We start from the raw sequence: 22,527 nt of genomic DNA on the forward strand, positions 1-22,527 counted from the left end.
GCTGCAAAATTCGAAGGTTTTTGAATAATTTTCAATTCATTCAGGCATTCAGGCAGTTATTATGAGAACACCATTAATTCGCATGGATCTAGGTAAACTTTAGCACGCTTTTATATTGCTTCACCTTAGACTGGTGATTAGTGTTGTTAACGCTAGGATCCAAGAGCGAAGTTTGCCCAAGTAGCCGCCGACTCGCGGTGCATCGGTTACGATTAATAATTTCTTTTTGAATCGCGTACTCAATGAAATAACTCTCGTCGTCGTCGCGTTGCTGCGATGGCAAGAGCTCCGCGGTTTCCTCCTCCGTCGCGACGTTCATCTCGCGCAGCTCCATCGCAGCGACTGGCACACCAAAATACCGAATCACTAGACTACCGCTAACTTTTACCTCAACGCGCCGCCGGTCGCCAGCATCCAAGCAACTCGGGGTCACCGCAGACTCGGCTTTTGCGCCTGACGATTAGCCACCCATGTTACAGATCGATACACGCGATTGGTTGTTCAATGATTGCTCCTTCGTGGTAGCATAGATGAAATAGAAAAAGTCGACGGTACGAACAATAAGACGAGATGAAATAACGCTACCAGCATCCGAGATGAATGAGCAATACCAAATGGAAGTAACGTACGATGTGTGTACGTGTAACATGCATTTGTAACGTGCATATTCAACAGAGCTTAACGCCAATTTTTGGTGTACTTTTAGTGTTTATTTGAAACACAAGTAAAAATACATTTTGTACATATAAGAATCCTAAGATCTGGGACGTTCCTTCTTTTCCTTGTATAAAGCCAGTAGAGATACGTTGGCTACTTTGACAACCTTGAAACGGACACCGGGAATGTCACCAACAGCGTGACCTTTACGACCGAATCCTGCGACCAAGACTTCGTCGTTTTCTTCAATGTTGTTCAGACAACCGTCCCGAGGTACGAACGCCGTGATTTTTTTGCCGTTCTTAATCAGTTGCACCCTCACACACTTACGAATAGCAGAATTGGGCTGTTTCGCCTCTACACCACTGTAAAAAAAATTGAAAGCATTATGCAACCATTTCATTGTACGATTTGTTGTGAATCAGCATCAATGTGTTGATTAGTAATCAAATAATATCCAAAGTTATATTTATAAGTTAAACAACTTTTGGTAACACTTGCTTCTATTGCTTATGACAATGAAAAATCGAAATTCGTGACTCATCAAAAATCATTGACTGATCTTTAGCTCTACAGTTTTTACCACCTTCCCATCAATGAAAACTAGACGAATGAAGTCTTCCAGTCTTTGGACCAACTGATCAACTGAGCTAGCAACCTAACCTAGCTTTTGACGTAGTAAATTCAAATTGTTAGTATAAAAACTAGAACCAAATATGATATTGACTTACACTTTTTCAAGAACAATTCCCTTGGCGTGGGAAGCACCTCCGAAAGGATTAGCCTTCCAACGCGTACCAAGATGAGCCTTTTTGTAGTCTTTGTCGGCCCAGCGTTGTTCACGTCTGTGGTTGACGTGTTTGCGCGCAGTGCGAAGACCTCTGGGTTTACCTATTGAACATTTGTATTTTGAGAATTACATGACTGCAGGTGCTATATGAATACCACAATAAGTCGATGATTTTGTTTATCACAACAAAATGTCAAAACATTAACAAAGACACGCTAGATATCAAGTGCCATGGCGTACGTAACCACGTTTTCTTTTGAAATAAATGCAAACATTTGGAGATATGATATGCAACCGGTGCCGGCAGAAGCTATCGTAACACTTGTATGGGATCGGTATAATTATTTGTACATTATATTGGCACTTGTATCTTGTATAAAATGCTAAAACGTTGCTTTAATTAACAGAATTTCCACATACCCATCTTGATCGGTCCGTAATTAAACCGGAAGAGGTTGCGGTGTAAGTGACGGAAACTAACAGTGGAGCGAGATTCGAGACATCGATCTAGCAGCGATTATCGCGCGATTCTTGATGCCGAGTTACGAGTTGTTTTTGATTTGAATTCAAACCACGTTCGTTTTTTAGTTTTCGAGACCGATTTCATTGGAAACATTTATTGAACGGTAATGAGATATTGAAAATCAACAATATGCAATATTTAACACAAATACTATTTATTTTCTATGTGAGCAATATAATGTTCTTACCAGAGCTAAGGCAGAAGATCTATTTATATGGTCATCAAGTGACTTTACTCGATGATCGAATATAATTATTAAAATGGTAAACTATTGAAATCTTTGCAACCCAGTAAAATAAATAAACCTCTCACAAATCCGACATCATACAGGATTATAAGTTAACTTTCCATGTATAAATTGGAAATTTACTGCCTGTATATAGAGATAAAAGTAGATACTAAATAACAAACATCAACCAGAGAAGAGTTATAAGAAAATGCTTAAATTAAATACTATATGTTCAAGGAATATAGCGTTAGAAATACGTTTAGATTTCTCCCACGTTGAAAAGTTTTTTATGACTAACTGTAAGTTACCAGCAAACTTTGAATGGAATCATTATTTTTCGATATACTAATTAAACCGCATTCAGTTATCAGTTAATACAAAAGAAAAAATCAAATTGTGGTCATAACTTTTGTTAAGAATTAAAAAAATGATTGATTCATGAAATTAATGTATCTAAAATATAAAGTATGTATCTAATACGCTATTTTCCTTTCAGTTGTGGAAAGTACTTCCAAGATATCTAACTCCATCTAAACAGCCAGAACTTCAATACACATTATTCTGTTGTTTACAATTTGCGAATTAACGAAATCTTTGTGGTAACAACTTTTGTGCCTTTTGATTTACTTAAAGTTTTGGATTAGCTAATAATATTCGTAGTGAAATCAAGTTAGAAGAGAACTATGAATAACATTTGAAGAACAATCTTACAGTTATATTGTGTCAAATAATATCATCTTGGGATGCAAGATATCATTATTCTTACAATTAGACAGGACAAATCACAATCAACATCATTCACTACACTGTTAGCTCCAACGAGGTACTTGAAATACTGTCGAATATGGTGTCATGCTACTATGGCCAGATACGCAAATAAAATGTAACGTTGAATTTCGGGAGACTACTTAGGAAATAGACAAAACAAACATCTCACATTTACGTGATTCTACAGAAGCAAGTAAAATATGCATATGTATTTTACAGATATTCTAGTTTTATTACATGTAGAAATATTCGTTCTGAGTCTTTCTATTAAATTTACACAAGATCGACTTGAAATGGAGCAAATTACGTCGTAATATTCGTGCGGTCGAACTAATTTTGCCATTTTCCATATCCCGTGATAGATCTCCACATCACAAGGGGATATCAGTACATTAAACAGAATTTGATACATTTTTGAATGGCCATCACTTTACTAGTTGTCTATCACACAAATAACTCACCACATTACAATGGGTAGATACGGTCAAAAAAATGATGAATAAGTTCGTAATTATTTCCGGCTGATTTCATCATAAACTTTGGATATAAATATAAGTATAGTGTTCCAAAGTGGCCTGACAACGTAAGCTAATTATCGATACTATTTTGTTACATTGTGTTTTCAGCAAGATCAATGCATATCATCGCTAACAATATTAGCATAAACGTTTGTTTCCCGTAGATATTTCAAATACTTTTTCATGCATGGACATGGAGAGATGAGACCATTCCCTAATATTTGCCACTTGTCTACTAAAAACTTATTTTTTCCATTAGAAACATTTGACAGCTGATAGGGCCAATAAGCTCTATCTATGGGGTTGGTGCTTTTACATTGATTTAGCAAACTGCTGTACGAGTGTAGATAGAATTCGTTTCTTGAACTTAAGTTACAAGATTGTTTGAAGAGATTCTGATCGGATATTGCGTGGCGCACAGATCGTAAGAACAAAAGAAAAAGTAACATATTTTCAGCAGTATCATTGGGGAGCAGCATCATATATAATTGTTATTGCTATTTCACACCCTTAATCTCTAATATTTCACTCTCGGTGAATTTGCCAAGAGTGATACTATAGCAAAAATATTGTGTATACTTAAAAATATATACCTATCTTTACATTGCCAATTATGGATTGATACAATTAGATATAATTTTTTTTTCAAGTATTATTAAAATTGCTCTGATCTTGGTTCTTGAAGACAGAAAGAAATTTGCATTGTAACAACTTGTGAGTCCACTAAGCTGTTGACAAGTTTTTCGCTTTAATCTCCCTATTCAAATGGCCTTTGTGATGGGTATTGAATCTGGCCTCATTTTCGCGGTCCGTCAATGATTAAATGGGTAATTGATTCCCGAGTCAATTTTTATACGAATAATTAAATCCCGATAGGTAGCTTACAGTAGTCATGCAGATTCTGAAAATGAGAATGAAGTGTTGAATATACGTAAGAACTTAGTTTTCAAGTAGCCGTAAAAGAGAAAAATATTATTGTTCATTTATATTCTCTGGATTGATACGTTTAAATCAAAAGTAAATCACCCAAATAATCTAGCTTGAGCCATGGATTGAACAAGGTTATTTCATAAACATTTATATAACGTACATCAGTTATCTATTACTGTTTATCATGTGCAGGGCGTTTTGCTAAACCTTATTATACGTCATAAAGCTCAGGAGGTATGTCTCTTAATTGCGAAAAGTCTAACTCTTAAGCCTAGTCTAATTGTAAGTTTAAGTAAAGTAGTAGATTTTTTTACACAATGGAATTAAGTCACCTGAAGGAAAAACTCGAAAAATGTCATCCACCAGGGGCACAAGAGAAATATATTTTTTTTTGTCGACCAAAATGAGAACTGCCCCTTCGTAATATCCCACAAAGTGTAAACTTGAACCGCTGTATATAGTTTATATTACAATTCAATGGCCAAACCCTATGTGCCGTTGAACAATATTTATTATTTAGGGAAATATCTGAGTATGAAATAGAGATTATATAGGCTGTAGAAAATATATAACTAAGAAAGGTATTGTTCTTGCAACGTTCCCAGAGAAGCATGTTCTATAATACAATGATATAATTAGATATTTTTTACGTAATCAGATGGAAAAGAATCCAAAGTAAAAAAATTATAATTCCATTAGGTCGGGGGGCAGGTAATTATTTAATATAATCGGTTAAGGCCTAATTCATTTTTATATTTATCTATGTAATAACTGTTATCTATCTGCGTAATTTGCCCTTGTACGGCCCCATTTAAGCTTACCTAATCATATTTAGATAGTAGCCATGATTTGCTGTTATGAACAACACTACCTATTATGGGACTCTTAGGTAGTCTGATTCTTTGAAATTTTACAAAATAAAAGATATAAAAATAGCAATGAGCTGATATTCAGTGCTGACTGATGAAAACGTAGGGATTTATTGAATTTTTTGCAAAAAGTCATTTCTAATTGTGATAACTACAACATCAGCCACTTTTCATGCTCGTATGAGTTTAGTTGAACTAGAGCAAAAGTATTACGCAGATGGGCAGTTTCCTATTGACGAACACAATTTGAAAAATTATTGTATAGAGTAGACAATATGAAGAAACTTGATTTTCTAAGTGAAAATCAACACAAATTTAAGAAGCGTATTAAAAAATAAATTATAAAATTTGAAAGTAAAAAAAATTAGCAGATTCCAGTGTTATTGATCTCTATACATTTATACATTAACGTATTCAGTTAGAATAACTTCGAGGAATGTGATAAAATATTTACATTGCACCATGATTCATAGTTATATCTATTCCCTGTGTCGATTCTTGTTTTCATATCATCCCGTTTTTCCATATATAGGGTATATATACTTATATGCATATAAATATGGTATACGTATTTACTCCATGTTTGCCATCCTGATAGTTGCCCAATTTAAAAAAGTACTTCATATTCATAGCAGGAAAAACCTGAAGCTAGTTATTTTGTTATCTTTTGCTATAGAGAATATCTAAATCATTTACTTGAAATCGTCTTTCAAATGAATGACGCACAGAAAAAAAAAACTGACTTACATCGTTTCAAAAAACCCATTCAAAACTAGGCTTCTGTTACTTATTAGAATATGCGAAGAACAAGACATCTGAATAGTGCGACCCGATACCGTTGATATTGATAAGGTTTAAAATCTCAGTTGTTTCTAAGAAGTTTTCTATGAAATTTACAATAAATGAAAGAAAAACAAGTTGTATTTTACAAATAACCGGTAAAAATAAATATATATATATATACGGACACTGAACAGATATTTTTCTATCTTGTCAAGCACAGCCAAAATGAGCCCAAAGTTTCTCATACTGTCCTATACCCTCATGTTAGGCAACATTTTGTGCCGATATATAATGTGCATTAATTTTTGACCGTGCAATATAATATTTTGAAGAGAGTATATTCATAGTATATTCATTTTATTTTCACTAAAAAAATATATATTGCAAAATATTTGGGACCTTGTTATTTTGCGTGCAACGTACATACTAGGAGTATTTTCTCACTTTTATATTTAAGATAATGGCGATGCCAATATCTTATATTTTTGCATTGATAAATCTTATTTTTCAAACATATTTTCAAATATTATTATTAATATTTTTTTTTCAATTAAATTATTTTGTAAATTTTATCACATGAGAATAGATTCTACAGACTTGTTAGGACTGAAAGAAGGTTCCAGGGACTCTAACTCTATTGTTCAGATAGATATAGTCAGAAGGATCATTAGAGTAACAGCTGGATAAATGACAAGCATACCTCTCGCACTCGTTTCTTTTACATTGATACCTCAGGTAATATCTCATTTTGAAATACAATCGATGTGCCTGCCATCAAACGCGTATGCGTAATGCAATACGTCTCTACTAATAACTACAGCCAGGACAAAATTCTTACATCATTGATTAGGAATTGCAAATATCGTTTCGTCTACAAAAACGACTATGGATTGACTACATCATTTGTTTCTGAAGCAATGGATAATTACAACTAAAGACAATTCGTTGACAAGCATAAATGATTAGGGTAATTTAACATATCAAACATCATACGATATTCGAACTTATACTTATTTGCAATTTCATTGTAAGAGATATTTTATCACTAACTTCTATTTCTTTGATTATGAAGGCTACACATCATCTATACGTGCGCGACCAACAATCAAACTAGCTGCGTAGTGCAGAGAATTGTAACGAACGGTATTTTCATTTATATTATTTATATTCTATAGAGATTAGACATCAAATATTATGTTCTTGTATGACTCTGAGAGCTATGACTATGTAGGCAAACTCAATACTTTTATTCAAATTTTCTCACGAATTAATCCATCGTCTTAATAAATTCAATTGCGGAACAGAACTGGGTCCACCAGTACTGTTCTTCTCCCTCAAATCTATTCCCATAAAAACTATCCACATATTGAATCGTTGACAGTAAAGATGGCGGATTTGTCTGGAAAATATGAGTAAATGTTAATTTTACCAAGTGCTAGAGAAATCACTGACTCAAATTCAAAAAATTCTATCAACGATGATTATCAATAGCAGTTCATAAGGCGAATGAGCAATAATCATGAACTATTACCTTAATGATGACATAGACAAGTACAGGTATCAAGTCATCCGCTGCAGGTATACCCCTCTCAGATGCCATTGACAGTAGATTCATGATCGTGGTTGCACATCTAAATACACATTGCAATTTGTCCCTCGGAGTTTTATAAGCTGAGATCGCGGCTAACTCTGCTTGTGCCCATGGCCATGGACATTCATAATGATAGATTCGTGGAATACGTAGATCTTTATGATTTGGCGTCACTACTTTGGCCAATTTTTTAATGTGATCACAAAGCAACTGGTCTCGGTGAATGTCACCTTCACCATTTGGATAAAGTGCATTGTGGTAGACCCGTGCCATCACTGTTCGTTCCATTACCATTCTTGCCAAGTCCAGCTGCCCTTCACTGGCAACTATAATTTCAAAACGAAGTATGATTTATGAATTCACAAAAACTCGTCTTTCTTCAATAATCCTCATTGAACGATTTTTCATGCTTTTCAAATGTTTGTCACACCTTGCCATATAGGATCCCGATCCATTTCAGCATGAATGGATCCTAAAAAGTTGTCCACCATATCTTGCTTCTCATCAGCAAGCGTCAGTTTTTTGAATTCCTCGCAAAAACGTAAGAGCGATGCTTCTCTTTTCTCTAAAAATACTCTGACACATACCGACACCAAATGGCTGCTCACTGCGTCACGATCACACTTAACTCGTTCACCCAACCTGAGAAATAGGAGACAAAACTTTCAACTCACGATTGCAAGACAGATTTTCTAACCAACGATGTAATACACCACAGTAAATTATAGATCCTTTAATCAAGTCAATCACTGTGTTATATCACAGAGTAAGCTTACGATTTAGCCGTATCTGGCGTTGTACTATATTCACCTGTCTAAGTGAGCCAATGTCGACAGTAATCCCTGTCGACATCTGATCAAATATGCGATGTATGGAGAACGCTTTTGATAATCATTTCTAAGAGACTTGAACAATTTCCTGCATCCGTCATCATTAAAAAGTCTGACACAGCGTAGAGTTTCATGTAGATGTGCAATCAAAGCTCGATCTTGTAAGTTAATAGCTTCGGCAAGCTGTAGTTGCAAAAATGCAACTAACTCATTCTCTTTTTGCATCCATGCATTTCTCTGCAGAATGATAAATCCCAAAAATAGTTAATAGCGTAGAGTAACTAATTCAAACATTATAACTAAATGGCTTATTGCTGAACCCGGTACATACAGCTGAGGCGGTACTCCATGGGATATGTTGCAGGTCCGCAGTGCTGAGCACCATGCGCAATTTTCGCTTAGCATCAGCAAAAGCAAAAGACAATTCTACATTATTAGGATCTATCGCCAGTCTTTCATCTTCTGCTTCTTTCGTTCGTGAATGACTACTTTCTACGGATGCTGTGTCACTAGTTGCACTTGGCTTGCGTCTATACTTTGCTAAAATATCGTCAGATGTATCTGAAAACAAAATTTTCATATTGTTCCTACATTGCACAGATATATAGATACAGTTTTTTTTTTACACAGAAGCATGTATTTCATTCTATAGATTAGGAGATAATAATTCTGACTCTTATTAGTGAAATAAAACGATAAAAATCTCACCATTATTAATACTACCGCTCGAAGTAGTGTCTTCAGACATAATTCTACGAATCCGGATCCGACTGATGTCAACCCCATCACCACCAGCTTCGCGGTCGTAACATCTGAGATCGTCAGCTCCTCTTAATGATTTTCCTTTACGATTTCTTAAAGACATCTTCAGTTTTCCAAAGAATCCTCGTTTATTTTTTTGCTCATCATCCAATAACTCTTTGTCTCCACGCTCCGCAGTCATATCAAAACTGATACTCTTTGGTATAGCGCCTGTAGAAATACTAGGTTTCGAAACAGTTGGATTAATACCGTCGATTGCATCAGTACCGCCGTTAGCCAATGGTTGTGGTAACGGCGAATGTGATAATGGCACAGTATTCTTCACTCTCGGCTCTGAGCCAGAGCTACTGCTTGATGTCAAACTTGCAGTACTCAGTCTAACGACAACGTCTCCTCCAGCAGCCATTTCGCCATCCAATTCCTGGTGCACAATTATGTTTTAAGATATACACATTTACAGAATGAAATGATTAGTCGGCTCTAAGTTGTACTGTTGAATGTAAAATGAAATACAGGACTTACTTCAGTTTTGACGTCTCCGTTTGTGAGCTTTTCGCTGGGAAGCGAAGGTGCAGATATATGGTTAGCCAATAATAATGCTGGAGCCACAGCAGCTGCACTTATATGATTACTACTGCTAGCTGGTCCTTCGTTATTATTTTTACTGTTATCAATGTGTAGTTTGTCCATCAAATGCACGAGCCTATCGTCTCCACCTAATTTATAGTCTCCATCATTGACCGTATTTGCGTTGTTATCAACATACTCTAGCGTTCGTCGCCTGTAATCGGATTTAGCTCCACCTCGTCCAGTGACATTCCACAAGGAAGGCGTAAGAGAGGCTGTAGGAGACGGAGGTACTGCAAGACTAGGTTGAGCAAGTGGCTCTTCACGAATTGGTCGGAATAAAGAACCAGGGCCACCAATAGTACCTGAAAGTTCTGAATAACATGAATCCTAGGCTTATTACATTCGCCGACATTAAATGGAGAAAAGGCCTTCAAGAATCAGTCTTACGTGGATTCAAAGGTGGAGGAGTGTCTGCCCCAATTTCACCATCACCTCGACTCTCAACTTCAATCTCTGATCTTGCTGTGTCGTCCGATCTGATGGTACAAAATATGGTACAAAATATGGTACAAAATATCATCACAATAACATAGGGTGACTAATAACCGATGTAACGTTAGCCCGTTTAGTGTAGCTATGATCAGACCAACATTACCTAGCAACGCTTGCAGTATCATCTGTGTCAACTTCGGTCATCCTTTCCGAGTCGCTAGCTAACACATCGGTACTCCAAGCCTCTGAGGCAGTTTCACTGACGTCAAGCATGGCTTGGGTAGGTTCCAGAGGCAGAACAGGTTGTACAATTTCAGCAGGTGGAGGGAATTGATATCGCTCTACCTGCTCTACGGTTTCACTATCAGATGCCAGTACATCAGTGGACCATGTATCGGACACCAAAGAAATTGTTTCATCCCCTAGAAAGTATCCTTTGTGTAGGACGTGCATGACGAATGAGTGATGATTCAAAAACTAAACGATATTCAAGATGATGTGTTTGCTGCGTATCAATTTTGTTAGAAAATACCTTCAATGAGCTTCTTGATTTCAAACTTGCAAAACTTATCATCTATCTCTGAGCGACTCTGCTTTGTCGGGATGGTCGGTGGTGGAAGATCTAGTTGCCTTGCTTCACCGGCAGCCCGCCCATAGTCACCCTCAGTTATCTGTGACGAAGGCGTATCGCGGCCTGATTCAACAATCATCACAATGGTCCATATGAGTTAACTAAAACACCTCCATGGGTACTGAACATATTAAAATGATAATTATACGCTACCAGAAATATTTGGTGTACCCCGACCAGATACATTAGCTGAAACCATGTCAGAGAGATTGTCATTTTGATCCTCAGTCTCTAGTTCAAGTGAAGAAGCAACGCTATGGTTGGATGCAGCCTCCGATACCGCTTCCAAATTGTCTGATGTATTGCCGATTGACCCTTCAAACAACACTAACCACATTAATGTAGGGGTGCAACTGATCATGGAGATGAATGATGCTTTAAGTACGTTGACTTTGCTCGTACAGACTGATAAAATGGCGGCGAATGATAACAACAAAAAATTATTTCATCATCTTTCAATACTATATACCTTCGTCATGTGATAGAGAAAATCGAGTTCGCTTTTCCTGTGTTTCAATCCTCTCAGCGCTATCATTTTCATTACGGTCATGTCCATTAGGCAAATCACCAGGGAGATTCAGTTGCACAGTCCCACCCTCAATGTCATCTTGCATTTCCATGCATAAAACCTGGTCAGCAATGACAAAGAATTTCATAATCAACTGACATACGCACATAATGTAGACAAATTGAATAAAAAATTTTACATTAATTTGAGTGTTATGATTACAAACCTTCTTAGCAAAATTAATTTGATAATAAGAAATCATCAATAACGAATCATAATACCTTTTGTTCACTAAGTAAGCCAACAGTTTCTCCTAAACTGGAAACAAACGGTATGACTAGGACATCTTGAGGAGTCTTATCTAGCAATTCATCTTCGGCGCCTGAAGCACCATTTACATCTTCTCCGCCATCTGTAGTAATGTGTGCTGTCGACGAAGTTACACGTGATCCTCGTCCTTTCCCAACTGAAATAACGATACATCACGATAACTCGATAGATTTATTTATCACTTTGAATGTTCATGATGAAATTAGTTGAACATATGGATTTCAAAAAAATGACTAATACTGAACAGATTAGTGATAATGCTGTGATTGTACCTTTTCCCAGAAGACCGCCTCGCTTGCTAGGAGTTTCTGGAGAAACGTGATTGGTATTTTTCTGAGCGCTCGGCAAACCGGAAGGTAATTGTGACAGAAGCTCATTTAATTGCTTTTTGTTGATGCTACTTGCAGGATTAATTCCATCGTCACCACTGTCTCCCGCTACAGTTTGCAAAAAGGTTACTAGAGCATTCAGTTCACTTTCTGTGAATAAGGCAGCAGATCGAGCAAGTCCTTGTAGTTTCGAACCATCAACCATAGCTGGTTCATCTTCCAACTCATCCGTAGCACCCTCCAACATTCCATCCAATAAAGATGAAACAGAATCTTTTTCAAATTTTCGATACAAGTCAATAACTTTACCATCCACGTTTTGATACTTGAGTAGGGACATCATTTGCAATATCTGACCAACCTGCATTAGGTTAAACCGAGCAACATAACTTATTGGCGCATCCGTAATTCCATAAGGCTCTGGATTTACGATGGCAGGACAAATGAAATATGTAAATACAAGATCTGTGCACATTGCGTGAACCTCTTTAGGATCAACATTGCCACTTTTGGCTAGTAGCCCTGCCAATTGTCTAACCAACCAGCAAACACTGGTTGGAAAACAATGCATGTTTTCTTTAATACTCGTAATGAATCTGTTGGTAATACGTTCAAGCGAATTGATTGTCCATAGTCTATAGCGCTGCAATTTAGACTGGTATTCAAGTGTACCATCTTTACCAAACTTTTTCAAGCGTTCTGCAGGTGGAAATCTAATGGGTGCTTTTTCTGGGTCAATATCCAAGAACATTTCATCTTCCATAAGTAGTTGCATGATTGGACCATGTAAAGCTGCCGTTAAAAACAATTTTGCTGAGAACAAACTTTCGTGGAAGACTGAGTAAAATCTTGAAAATGCACAAGTGCCATGTCTCAGTAATCTTCGAGGATTGTCCGATGGAACGATTTGAAGAAACATCAACTGCCTCAACAATTGCAAAACTAATATTTTGTCTTCAGGTAATAGACAACTTCCAAACAGCCCTGCAGCTAGTGATTGTATGACACTTTGCATTGACTCTGGAATCAGCTTGTCCCCTTCTACTAAACAAGAAGCTAAAAGTTTCGGAGACTTTCGCAACGCTTGCAAAAATTCTCCATATGCAGAACATGCTTGATGACGTAAGTGCCTATATGCGTCAACAAACTGGGAACTTTCAAGAGTGTTTGCTCGTTGACAGCAAGATGCAGGGGTACAATTTGGCCTTGATACTATCAAACGATTTAAATTCACTCTCTGTTGAGCTGTAACCCAGGCCTGTTGAGCTAGATCTGATGATACATATAAAACCTAAAAAGAAACCATTCTCAAAAAAACTTTCAAAAATTGATAAACTTATTTTTCACCATATTATGAGAACAAGCTTTTTTTCCACCAGCAGGTCTGACAAATCAGTGACAGGTCAGCATACTAACTTTCTGGTTAAGATTCTGCAAAGTCTGCTGCTCTGCGCTGACGAAAAGACGCTCCTGTCTGAGGTGGCCTGCTAATTCGATCATATCCCATTGTAAAGTCCCGAGTGAATCGACACTGTTTACCGAAGACATGGTGATAAAATCTGTAACTTCGGTAAAAATATTCTCCATTAGTAACTGGAGATGGAATGAAACATGGAACTGCCATAGTTGGGATACCTAAGCTGAATGTGACAGGTTCCTAAACAAATTACTACCCAACCATGTTAGTAAGTTATTTGCCATTGAGCTACATCTAAATGCAACTGCATGTGAGAACTTATGTAACAAGATGTTTCGGTACAGTTGCATAATGGCTATTAAATTATGGGTGGAACAATAGTATAGAAAGAAACTATATATTTTACATGCAGGATATCTATGCCTTGGTTCAGGTATTATCGAATTGTAGAATTCTAATAGTCAAATGAATACATGAAATTGACAATTAGGTCGCCATCTATGACAGCAGAGTGACACATTTATATCATTACACTGATGTTATTTATCGTCACTGGGCCAAGGAACCACACTATAATCAGTGCAAACACATTTAATAGACCTTTATTTGTTTGCAACGACAGAGGCAAAATGTATGAATGTATGAGCTGTACATGGGACAAATCTATCATTTTACTCGTTTTGCGTCAGCTTGGTGCCAAAAAGCATATATATCAGAAAAAAAATCAACTCGAACTGAAATAATTTGACATGTCACATAGGATAGTTGAGACATGCGTGCACTTTGATTAAACACATTCTAATTAATCCTCCACAAAAGAACCTCAGTCATTGACAAAGGAAATGTCAGATATGACAGATGTTTTTTTATTTTTGTTTTTACTCGGTTTAGATTGTCCTGAAAGGCCGGAAGGTTCGCTGGCTAGAGTCAGAACATTAGATAGCTCGTAATTGATTAGATTCATGATTTGCGATGCGAATAAATGTTGAAAAAGAATACTGCGAGCCGAGGAAGAAACTATCACAAATTTCACTTGCTCGGTCGAATCTATGGCTTCGGAAGACAGTTCGATATAATATTCATGAATCAACACGTTAACACACCTGTCTTTGCCACTGTAGACTTTGCGAAATTCTGTTATTGTCGCTTCTTTTTCACAGCAACACCCCCGAGTGATTCACGACCATTTTCTAGTTGAGGTTAGAATTTCTTCACAAATGGCCGTTTTGTAATAAGAACATGGGGAGAACTGTGAAAACCACGGATGACGGAGTACGATTTGTGGTGCATAGCTTCGACTGAAGATTTGTAGAGACAGACAGCCCTGGGTAAAAATCTATCCACGGTACCTAGTAGTCTCTATATCAGTGACGGTACGTAATCGGGTTGGGCGTCGTAAGAGACCCCTAATTTACCAGCAGAATATGACAGATATCCGTTGGGCATACACGCTGTATGAGTTTTAATAATTATTTTCAGAATATTGAAGAAACTTAACAAAAAATAAAACTCCAAAATGATCGAATGAATAATCATGCTTATTCTACGTATCTGCCTCACCTACGTTGCACGAGGAATATTTGATTGGTGAGAGCCCTATTACTCTTTGGTTGAGAGTAGATGCAGCGTTGACTGCAGAACGCTGCAGATCAGTGCTGCAGAATCTATACCAACCACCGCAGGAATGGGATTCGATTATTTTCAAAATCAAAGCAGACAATAGGTAACAGCAAAAGCCATTCACTACGAATACCCTACAAATATTGAGCAACGGATAGCGTTTCTATCCATCTTCAAATGAGAAGTTTCAATGGAATCATCGATCAAACCAAACCCTACCTACGCGGTTCGCCCGTAACGACAAAAACAAGGATGGAGAGGAAAACACGTGGATCCGTTTTTATGTTTTTCCAATCGAACTTTTTATTTTTGGTGACACATGCGCCAAGCATTAATTACATGCAGCGAATTCGACTCACTGCCTTCTCTTTCACTTTCGGAAATAAATGCAACGTTTCAATCTGTGGTTTCAACCAAGAAATACAGATGCATTTACATCGTTGGTTACAACTTACCTCTGTTAGTTCCAGCCCCAATCCCCCCTATTTTCCGATCATTGTAATTTTGCATGATTCAGATTTCTTCATCACAAGAAACAAAGAAACTGTATGAACCATAAAATTTCATACAAAGTGATAGTGAATGAAGATCATATCACTGTTATTTGAATACATAGATTGTTGCATGATTCCTATTTACTTTACAAGATATTTGTATTATAAGTGATCCATTAGCCGGACGACATGGCAGATTTTCTTGCATAATATCTTGCCAATGCAGCTTCAAAAACAGGTCCTACGGTACGTTTTTCCCAGATTGAAATTTTTGGAGCCTCTGGTATCACAGTTTTTATCGCTTCTATCTTAGGTTCTGTCATTGCCTTATCCGCAGCACCTTTCGTCACGTTCTCAGCTATCGGAGCTTTTGTTTCTGATTTTTCATCACTTGAATGCTGATTTATTAGAGCTGGAGCTGTTACGGACTGTTCTTGGTGATCTTTTTTCAATACTTTTCCTGCTTTTTCTGTTTCTACCTCCTTAACTTCTGTAACTCTTTCAGCTACCGAGCTTTTAGGTACAGACTTTTCCTCTTTTACCTCTTCCTCAGAACTGGACTGTGATGCATCAGCCATTCTCTTTCTGTACTGTCTTTTAGTTCCTTTACCAACATTTATTCTCACCTCGTTTGCTCTTGCCAAATTACTCTCATCATCTTGCACGGAGTTGTCTTCAGAGTCTGTAGACAATGGATCATCTCCATCTATATTATCTTTGGCATTGTTCAGTGTTTCACCCTTACTTTTTTCCTTGACTCTTGATTCATCTACTTCATCAGTTATCTTGATTTTGTCTTTCTCAGCCATATTTTTATCAGGATCGACTGTTTGGTGATAAAGGTGCCTATAGAATCCAGACATATCTTGTTGCTTCGTAACATCACCAATTGCTTCTAATCTATCCATTCTCTTCTCTTCATCCTCCATTTTCTTAAACTCTTCCAGCTTTGCTCTGTACGCAGATGTCACAAAGCTCTCTTTATCCGCAAACATTGCTCCCTCAGCTTCTCGTTCTTTCTGAACCATTCTTTCAACTCTGTGCTCCTGTTCCCTCTTCCGTCGATCTGCAGCTTTCATTAAATTTTCTATGTACTTTGCCTTTTTTTCAACTGTCTTTTTATTACTCTTTTCCTCAATTTTGGATCGTTCAATATCATCATACACTTCATCATATTGGTAGACCGTTGGGTCCTCTTTTAATGCTCTTTTCATGGTGAGTTGAGTTTGCTTTTTTACTAAATTCTTCTCCCCCTCTGCTCGCAGAGCTTTTCTTACCCAATCTGACCCATCATCTCCATCAGAGCCACTGTCTTCTCCAAAAACGTTTCCAGGTTTTGGGGCTGTAAGACGGTTCTTACCAGGTGCTATTAAACCATACCTGTGAACAAATAGAAAAATAAAAATGAGGGCAAAAATTGCAACAGTATTTTTGATGCTAAAATGGATGAAATTTATGGAACTTATTTTCTTAGCTACAGCTTATATATGGCTCTGTTTCATGAAACTCCAAATAGGCACAGTAGCATTCAAACCATGGAACAATCGAGCTATAATGCGTGGAGTAGAGCTGGATTCTCCCATGTGTTGAATGTGGTTATTGTTAAAGGATAACGTGACCTAGTCAGAGTTGTTTAAACAATAACGCAAGCATATTTGTGGACTACTTACTGTTTTTCTTCTTTGATCAGGTGAGTCATATTGGAATGCTGAGGAAGCAAAGTCGTCTAGTTGAGATCACGGTGTGTTACACCGTGGTTGAGATGCAAATGATATCCTATGTAAAATATGAATAACCCCTTTTTATAAGTTTAGTCACTACTATTACTGCACTATGTATCAGAGTACAAATAATAAGCTGTCTGGATCTTGACTTTCTTCGAGCGAATGTAGGAATTTGTAATCTTGGTTATAAGAATGAATTTCTTCAAAAGATATTGTTCAATAATTTCTCTCATGTAAATGACGATACCATCGCACGCTATAGAGATATTGAAAATCTGATAGTACCGTTTCTCAACGATGGTACTTTGACAGCTAACTACATTACTGACACGCCGAGCCAATTGCAGTGAGTTTTATGTTTATCTCTGGCGCCATTGGCTGAAACAAGGAACGTGTTAAAAGGCTTATATGCCGTAAACAAATGTTTTTTTTAAATTGTAACGGATTCGCGGTAACTGAAATATTTGTAGAAAATATTATTTGAATATATTGCAATCCGAAGGTGTGTGAGAAAACGAGAGATGTGAAAAATTGCTAATGCGTATGTATATGAAACATTTTTTGATTACTTTTTGATTATGCGGCAGCAGCCATATCATAAGACACGTGTTTGTAGAAATGATGACAGTTGATGGTTATATTTTTGTTCAAACACTGTAGTTATACATTATTGTACGTATCACCACACTCTGACAGAATAATTGACAGTCATCTTTATGTTTCACAATAATTTGCATATTATAGATTATCAAGTTTCCATCAATCACCATGGCTTCAGAAGCTTCGATAGTAGAGCGTCTCCAAGAATTGAGGCGTTGGCAAGTTGAGCAGCAGGAAAGATTACTGCAGCAGCAGCAAGAGCAGCGTGAAACTTTAAGCCGTCAACAAGTCCGTATGTATCAAGCCCTGGGTTTGACCATCCAAAATGCCAGCCCTGATAAAAATAACACTGACTCTAAATTCCAAGATTCTCTGGAAGATAGCATTAGTGATGTCATAGAAAAAAAAAAGCAGAATCGTTCAGACTTAGCTATAGTAGACATTGACCGCATATGTCACATGTCTCCTCAAAAAAGACATGAATTGCTGCATGCTTTTAGCCATAGTTCAAATAAAGTACAAGGTACTCATAGTCATGAAGACCAATCACAGCATGGTAGTCCAAAACATTCTCACCATCTCATTGTACCTGAAGAAAGTTCTCCAGCGGCTAGTGGAATCGCCCAATCAATAATGATGTGTAAAAATGATAATTCATCTGCTAATACAATAGATTCCAATAAACTGGATACTGTTGCTACTAACTCAGATCATCTTAGAATAAATGATATCAATGGGATATCACATCCGTCACCTAGAATTAGTCCAGAGTTATTAATAGATGGCGTAAAACCTTTGCCATTGGACAGGCCTACCCATAAATCATTGATAATTGATGATATTCCTGTACCATCTCCAAAAAAAGATTTTCACACTCTACTTGAAGAAAGATTAAAGGAGTCCCAATCGGTATCTGAAAATTATAAAGAGGCCAATGGAACTAAAAAACCTGTAAAAAAACCGTTTTTGAAAAAAGGTCAGGGACTGGCTAGATTCAGATCAAGTAATGCATGCGAAAATTCAACAAAAAAAATAAGACCACGTACTATGTCTTTGCCCACTACTGTCAGAATGGAGCATGGTAAAAATTCGAGAATTAGCTGCAACGACAGATCGAATGAAAATAGTCATGCTGCAAAAAAAGCTGTAACTAAAATGGATAAGTCACAGAAGAAACATCTCAATATTCCAAGTAGAGCTCAGAGTCGATTGAACTTGAAAAATGTTCAACCACCTGTCAGAGTTCGTAGCAAATCCATGTGTAATCCTCGAGAGCCGTTATCAGCAACTGACGATAAATTCATTCAGAATGATAGGTTCAATGTCTCGGATATCGAGTCAAAAACAAAAAGAGAATTGGAAGAAGTACGGATCTTTGAATTACTAGAGGAAAAGGCGGAAAATTCAAGTTTCTGCTCTACTTCGAGCACTGTAATTGCTTTGCTGCAGCAATCTGTTCAGTCAACACCGCTAAAAGTTAAGGCTCATAACAAAAATCAAGTCTCTTCATTAGCACAAACCTGGACAAATGAGAGAGGTGATACAAATGAAGATTTGCTGCTGGCTGAGATAGTCTATACTACACAGAGCAACAGTACTGGTCGCAATTCATCCAATACCTATAAAACGCAATATCAGAATCAATTTCAAAGTTTGCAGGAGTGTGACGATCCAGAGCCAAATGATGACGAATCACATCAATTTGATAATAACGACAATATGTGTGAGCTACCATATGGTACAGACGTTGATTCTAGCTATAACATGATCTGTTCAAAAACGAATGAGGCTAATTTGCCAACTGACAAGAGCTTAAATAATCAAGAAAATTATGATACAAATACTAGTCTACATGTTAGGTTTGCTGAATATAATGAGTACAAAACAATCAGCCTAACTGACACATCCACAATATCTACTGAATCGGAACCACCAAAAACTTATTCTGATCAAAGAGCATGGAGTGACTACTCTGCTACAACTGATTCTTCAGATGATGAGGAATTCCACTCAATGATTGCCTCAAATCAAGCCAGAAGTTTCAAGAATCAGAGATCTGCCGAAACAAAACTCGAAGTTATTCGAGCAAAGCAACTCAATGAGAAACATTCTGAAGAAGCTTCTTGTGACAATCTCTCCAAACAGGACCGAATAGAAGGCCAGCCAAAAGATCAGTACTGTAATGAGAATCAGTCAGATTTCGAAATGGAGCCTGAAGAAAGCCATTACAATTACGAAGAAAACACAGCAGATGATGTGTTTGATTCTCCCCTTGAACCACGTGACATTAATGAAACTAGTGTACCTCATAATGAAGATTCAGCATCAGCTGATTTGACTTTGGTTGAGGAGGAATCGGATTCTGGGAAAACAGACGAAGAAAATGGTTTAATCTTTAAATCAGAACTTTTGAAGACTCGCCTATTGGAACTGGAACGTGAGATTGAAATATTTCGAAAGGAGAATATTGCTGTAGCAACGTTGAAAGAGAAGTTACAGGAAGAGCGTAGATCAATGGAACGAAGTTTGAAAGAAAAAGAAAGCCGTCTTGAAGAACGAAAATTAAAATTGGAGAATGATCTTCAGGAGGAAAGAAAACGGTTAGTCAGAGAAAAAGCAGCATTGGACAATCGCTTAAAAGATGCACAAGGAAAAGCTCAGCAGAGCAAACAGGAGAGACAGGAACTACAAAACCTGAGAGAACAATTGGAGGAATTGAAAGAAGAGATGAACCAAAAAGAAAGCAGATGGAATGCTGCTCAGGCCAGGCATAGGAGTCAAGTCCGGATTTTACAAACTGAGAATTCCAAGCTCAAACAGGACATTCAAAACTTGCAAAATATTAGGAAAACTAACACCAAAATGAGACTCAGCACGAAAAAAAACGCGTATTCCAATACAAAGGCTATTCATCAAATAAACAAAAAATTGGACTCACAGAAGGGAATACCGCCCAAAGAAAATACATCTTCTGATGATGAATTTCCAACACAACCAATGATGGAGGCAATGCAGTGGAACGGACGCTCCACTGATCACAATAATTATGACCGAATAAATTCTGATGGTAGTAAAGTAATAGTTTACAATAAAGGTCAGATGGATCTGAAAAACTGCCACAGTCCTGCAAGAATGCGGGACTTGTATGAAAACCTGTTAAAAGATGCAACTGTAGGTCTGAAGGAGAGTGGTGAAGCAGCTAAAGAAGCAGTCCAGAGTATGGGAAGCACAAACAGCTCATCTAGACTTAATGAACAGTCCGAAAACTGCTTGAGGAAAGCACAGAGCATTCAAGATCTTGTTAATACTGGGTCAACTGGAGTTGAACCGAATACCGATCAAATAAGCTATGATAGCCAGGTTGTTGCAGGAATGAGCAAGAATGCATCCTTAGACAGTCATTACCCTCCTCTGGAATCCTCAAGGAACTATCAGCAAACAAATGTTTTTGAAGACTATGAGGCATCCAATGTAAAAAATGATGGTAAAATGGATAAGCAGGGCATAAGAGAATTACAGCATTCCGATGGACGAAGAGAACTCTGGTATCCTAATGGTAATATCAAAAAAATTTCCGCCAATGGCCTGACTACTAAATTGATTTACTACAACGGCGACGTTTGCGAAAATAGAGAGGACGGCAGTGTAAAATATTTCTATGCCACAACAAGAACCTGGCACACCACGATGTCGGATGGACTAGAAATTTTGGAATTTCCTGAGTATAACACCTTTTGCTAAGTTTAATATCCCACAAATGTTGTTCGTGTTTAACGAATTCATTTTTTCAGTGGCCAAATAGAAAGGAGATCAAAGGATGGAACGGTAGAAGTATCATTCCCAGATGGATCAGTCAGAATATTGCAGTCAAACGGAACGGAAAAGTGGGCTTTACCGGATGGAACTTTCGCAGAGACCTCAGCAGAGGGTGAAAAAATACTGACCCTACCTAACGGACAGCGAGAAGTTCACACCAAGGAACATAAGGTAGCTTTGAGATTCTTGGAAAATCAAAACTCTCAACGTATACTTCATATTTGGTTCCAATCATAAATACGATTTTTTTCTACCTCTTTCATTCATAGAGACGAGAATATCCAGATGGGACGGTAAAACTAGTCTACCCAGATGGTACTCAGGAGACACGTTATGCCAGTGGTAGAGTTCGATTGAAAGACGGAGATGGCAATCTTATCATGGACTCATATCACCAATGAGACAGAAGTTTTATCATATTATGAATACTTATGATAGTTTGTATACTCATAGATTGATACATTTATAAAAATTTACTGTACACATGTACAAATTTTTAAAATGCCAGTACTTATCATATGTTGCATGGTATGTTTTTTTACTTTTTCCTCGTTGATTGAAAAATAGAATGTAAGTGTTGTGAAGACTGAAAATCAATTTTTTCATTATAATAAAACGAAATTATTTGCTCTTCGTACTATATTTCATCTTTTCAATTTGACCATTTTAATACGATCCACAGAGCGATTCTGGCAAAAATTATGAATCAGCCCCATGAGACTCGAATAGCTTCTCTTAAAAAACCA

General features: G+C 37.1%; 5 protein-coding genes across 13 annotated transcripts in view; 1 reads left to right on the forward strand and 4 right to left on the reverse strand.

Moving 5' to 3' along the window:
* Positions 1 to 589, reverse strand: part of LOC105691993 (repressed by EFG1 protein 1-like) — a 38,392-nt gene extending 37,803 nt beyond the window's left edge. For both annotated transcript variants that reach the window (XM_012410848.4, XM_048650000.1), the window contains exon 1: positions 125 to 589. In XM_012410848.4, the coding sequence (XP_012266271.4) occupies positions 125 to 334 (210 nt within the window). In that variant the 5' untranslated portion in view covers positions 335 to 589. The remainder of the gene's footprint in view (positions 1 to 124) is intronic.
* A 99-nt stretch (positions 590 to 688) lies between these two features.
* LOC105692009 (40S ribosomal protein S23) lies at positions 689 to 2,016 on the reverse strand. Its single transcript, XM_012410874.3, has 3 exons — positions 1,868 to 2,016; positions 1,389 to 1,548; positions 689 to 1,022 (listed from the first exon to the last, which is right to left on the reverse strand). The coding sequence occupies exons 1-3, from the start codon at positions 1,869 to 1,871 to the stop codon at positions 755 to 757; spliced, it is 432 nt and encodes a 143-aa protein (XP_012266297.1). The 5' UTR covers positions 1,872 to 2,016; the 3' UTR covers positions 689 to 754.
* A 91-nt stretch (positions 2,017 to 2,107) lies between these two features.
* Positions 2,108 to 14,769, reverse strand: LOC105692069 (GTPase-activating protein and VPS9 domain-containing protein 1). Of its 7 annotated transcripts, none has more exons than XM_048649988.1 (16): positions 14,631 to 14,769; positions 13,527 to 13,669; positions 12,054 to 13,401; positions 11,733 to 11,917; positions 11,413 to 11,572; positions 11,097 to 11,270; positions 10,845 to 11,006; positions 10,476 to 10,746; positions 10,268 to 10,356; positions 9,773 to 10,191; positions 9,197 to 9,671; positions 8,820 to 9,049; positions 8,469 to 8,725; positions 8,089 to 8,300; positions 7,599 to 7,984; positions 2,108 to 7,466 (listed from the first exon to the last, which is right to left on the reverse strand). In XM_048649988.1, the coding sequence occupies exons 2-16, from the start codon at positions 13,656 to 13,658 to the stop codon at positions 7,335 to 7,337; spliced, it is 4,632 nt and encodes a 1,543-aa protein (XP_048505945.1). In that variant the 5' UTR covers positions 13,659 to 13,669; positions 14,631 to 14,769; the 3' UTR covers positions 2,108 to 7,334. The 7 variants fall into 7 exon arrangements, with proteins under 7 accessions (XP_048505945.1, XP_048505946.1, XP_048505944.1 ...); XM_048649989.1 differs by having other exon boundaries at positions 13,527 to 13,675; positions 14,631 to 14,766; XM_048649987.1 differs by lacking the exon at positions 14,631 to 14,769 and adding an exon at positions 14,410 to 14,517 and having other exon boundaries at positions 11,097 to 11,258; positions 13,527 to 13,675.
* Positions 14,770 to 15,424: 655 nt separating this feature from the next.
* Positions 15,425 to 17,613, reverse strand: LOC105692070 (nuclear speckle splicing regulatory protein 1). The gene is made up of 2 exons (XM_012411012.3): positions 17,312 to 17,613; positions 15,425 to 17,021 (listed from the first exon to the last, which is right to left on the reverse strand). Exons 1-2 carry the CDS (start codon positions 17,338 to 17,340, stop codon positions 15,818 to 15,820), a joined length of 1,233 nt encoding a protein of 410 aa, XP_012266435.2. The 5' UTR covers positions 17,341 to 17,613; the 3' UTR covers positions 15,425 to 15,817.
* Positions 17,614 to 17,752: 139 nt separating this feature from the next.
* Positions 17,753 to 22,424, forward strand: LOC105692024 (centromere protein J). 2 transcript variants are annotated; one of them, XM_012410895.3, is made up of 4 exons: positions 17,753 to 17,906; positions 18,110 to 21,687; positions 21,757 to 21,952; positions 22,051 to 22,424. In XM_012410895.3, the coding sequence occupies exons 2-4, from the start codon at positions 18,134 to 18,136 to the stop codon at positions 22,180 to 22,182; spliced, it is 3,882 nt and encodes a 1,293-aa protein (XP_012266318.2). In that variant the 5' UTR covers positions 17,753 to 17,906; positions 18,110 to 18,133; the 3' UTR covers positions 22,183 to 22,424. The 2 variants fall into 2 exon arrangements, with proteins under 2 accessions (XP_012266318.2, XP_012266319.2); XM_012410896.3 differs by lacking the exon at positions 17,753 to 17,906 and adding an exon at positions 17,968 to 18,037.
* Positions 22,425 to 22,527: the final 103 nt, after the last annotated feature.

This window comes from Athalia rosae, chromosome 2 (assembly GCF_917208135.1).
Source record: "Athalia rosae chromosome 2, iyAthRosa1.1, whole genome shotgun sequence".
NCBI lineage: Eukaryota > Metazoa > Arthropoda > Insecta > Hymenoptera > Athaliidae > Athalia > Athalia rosae.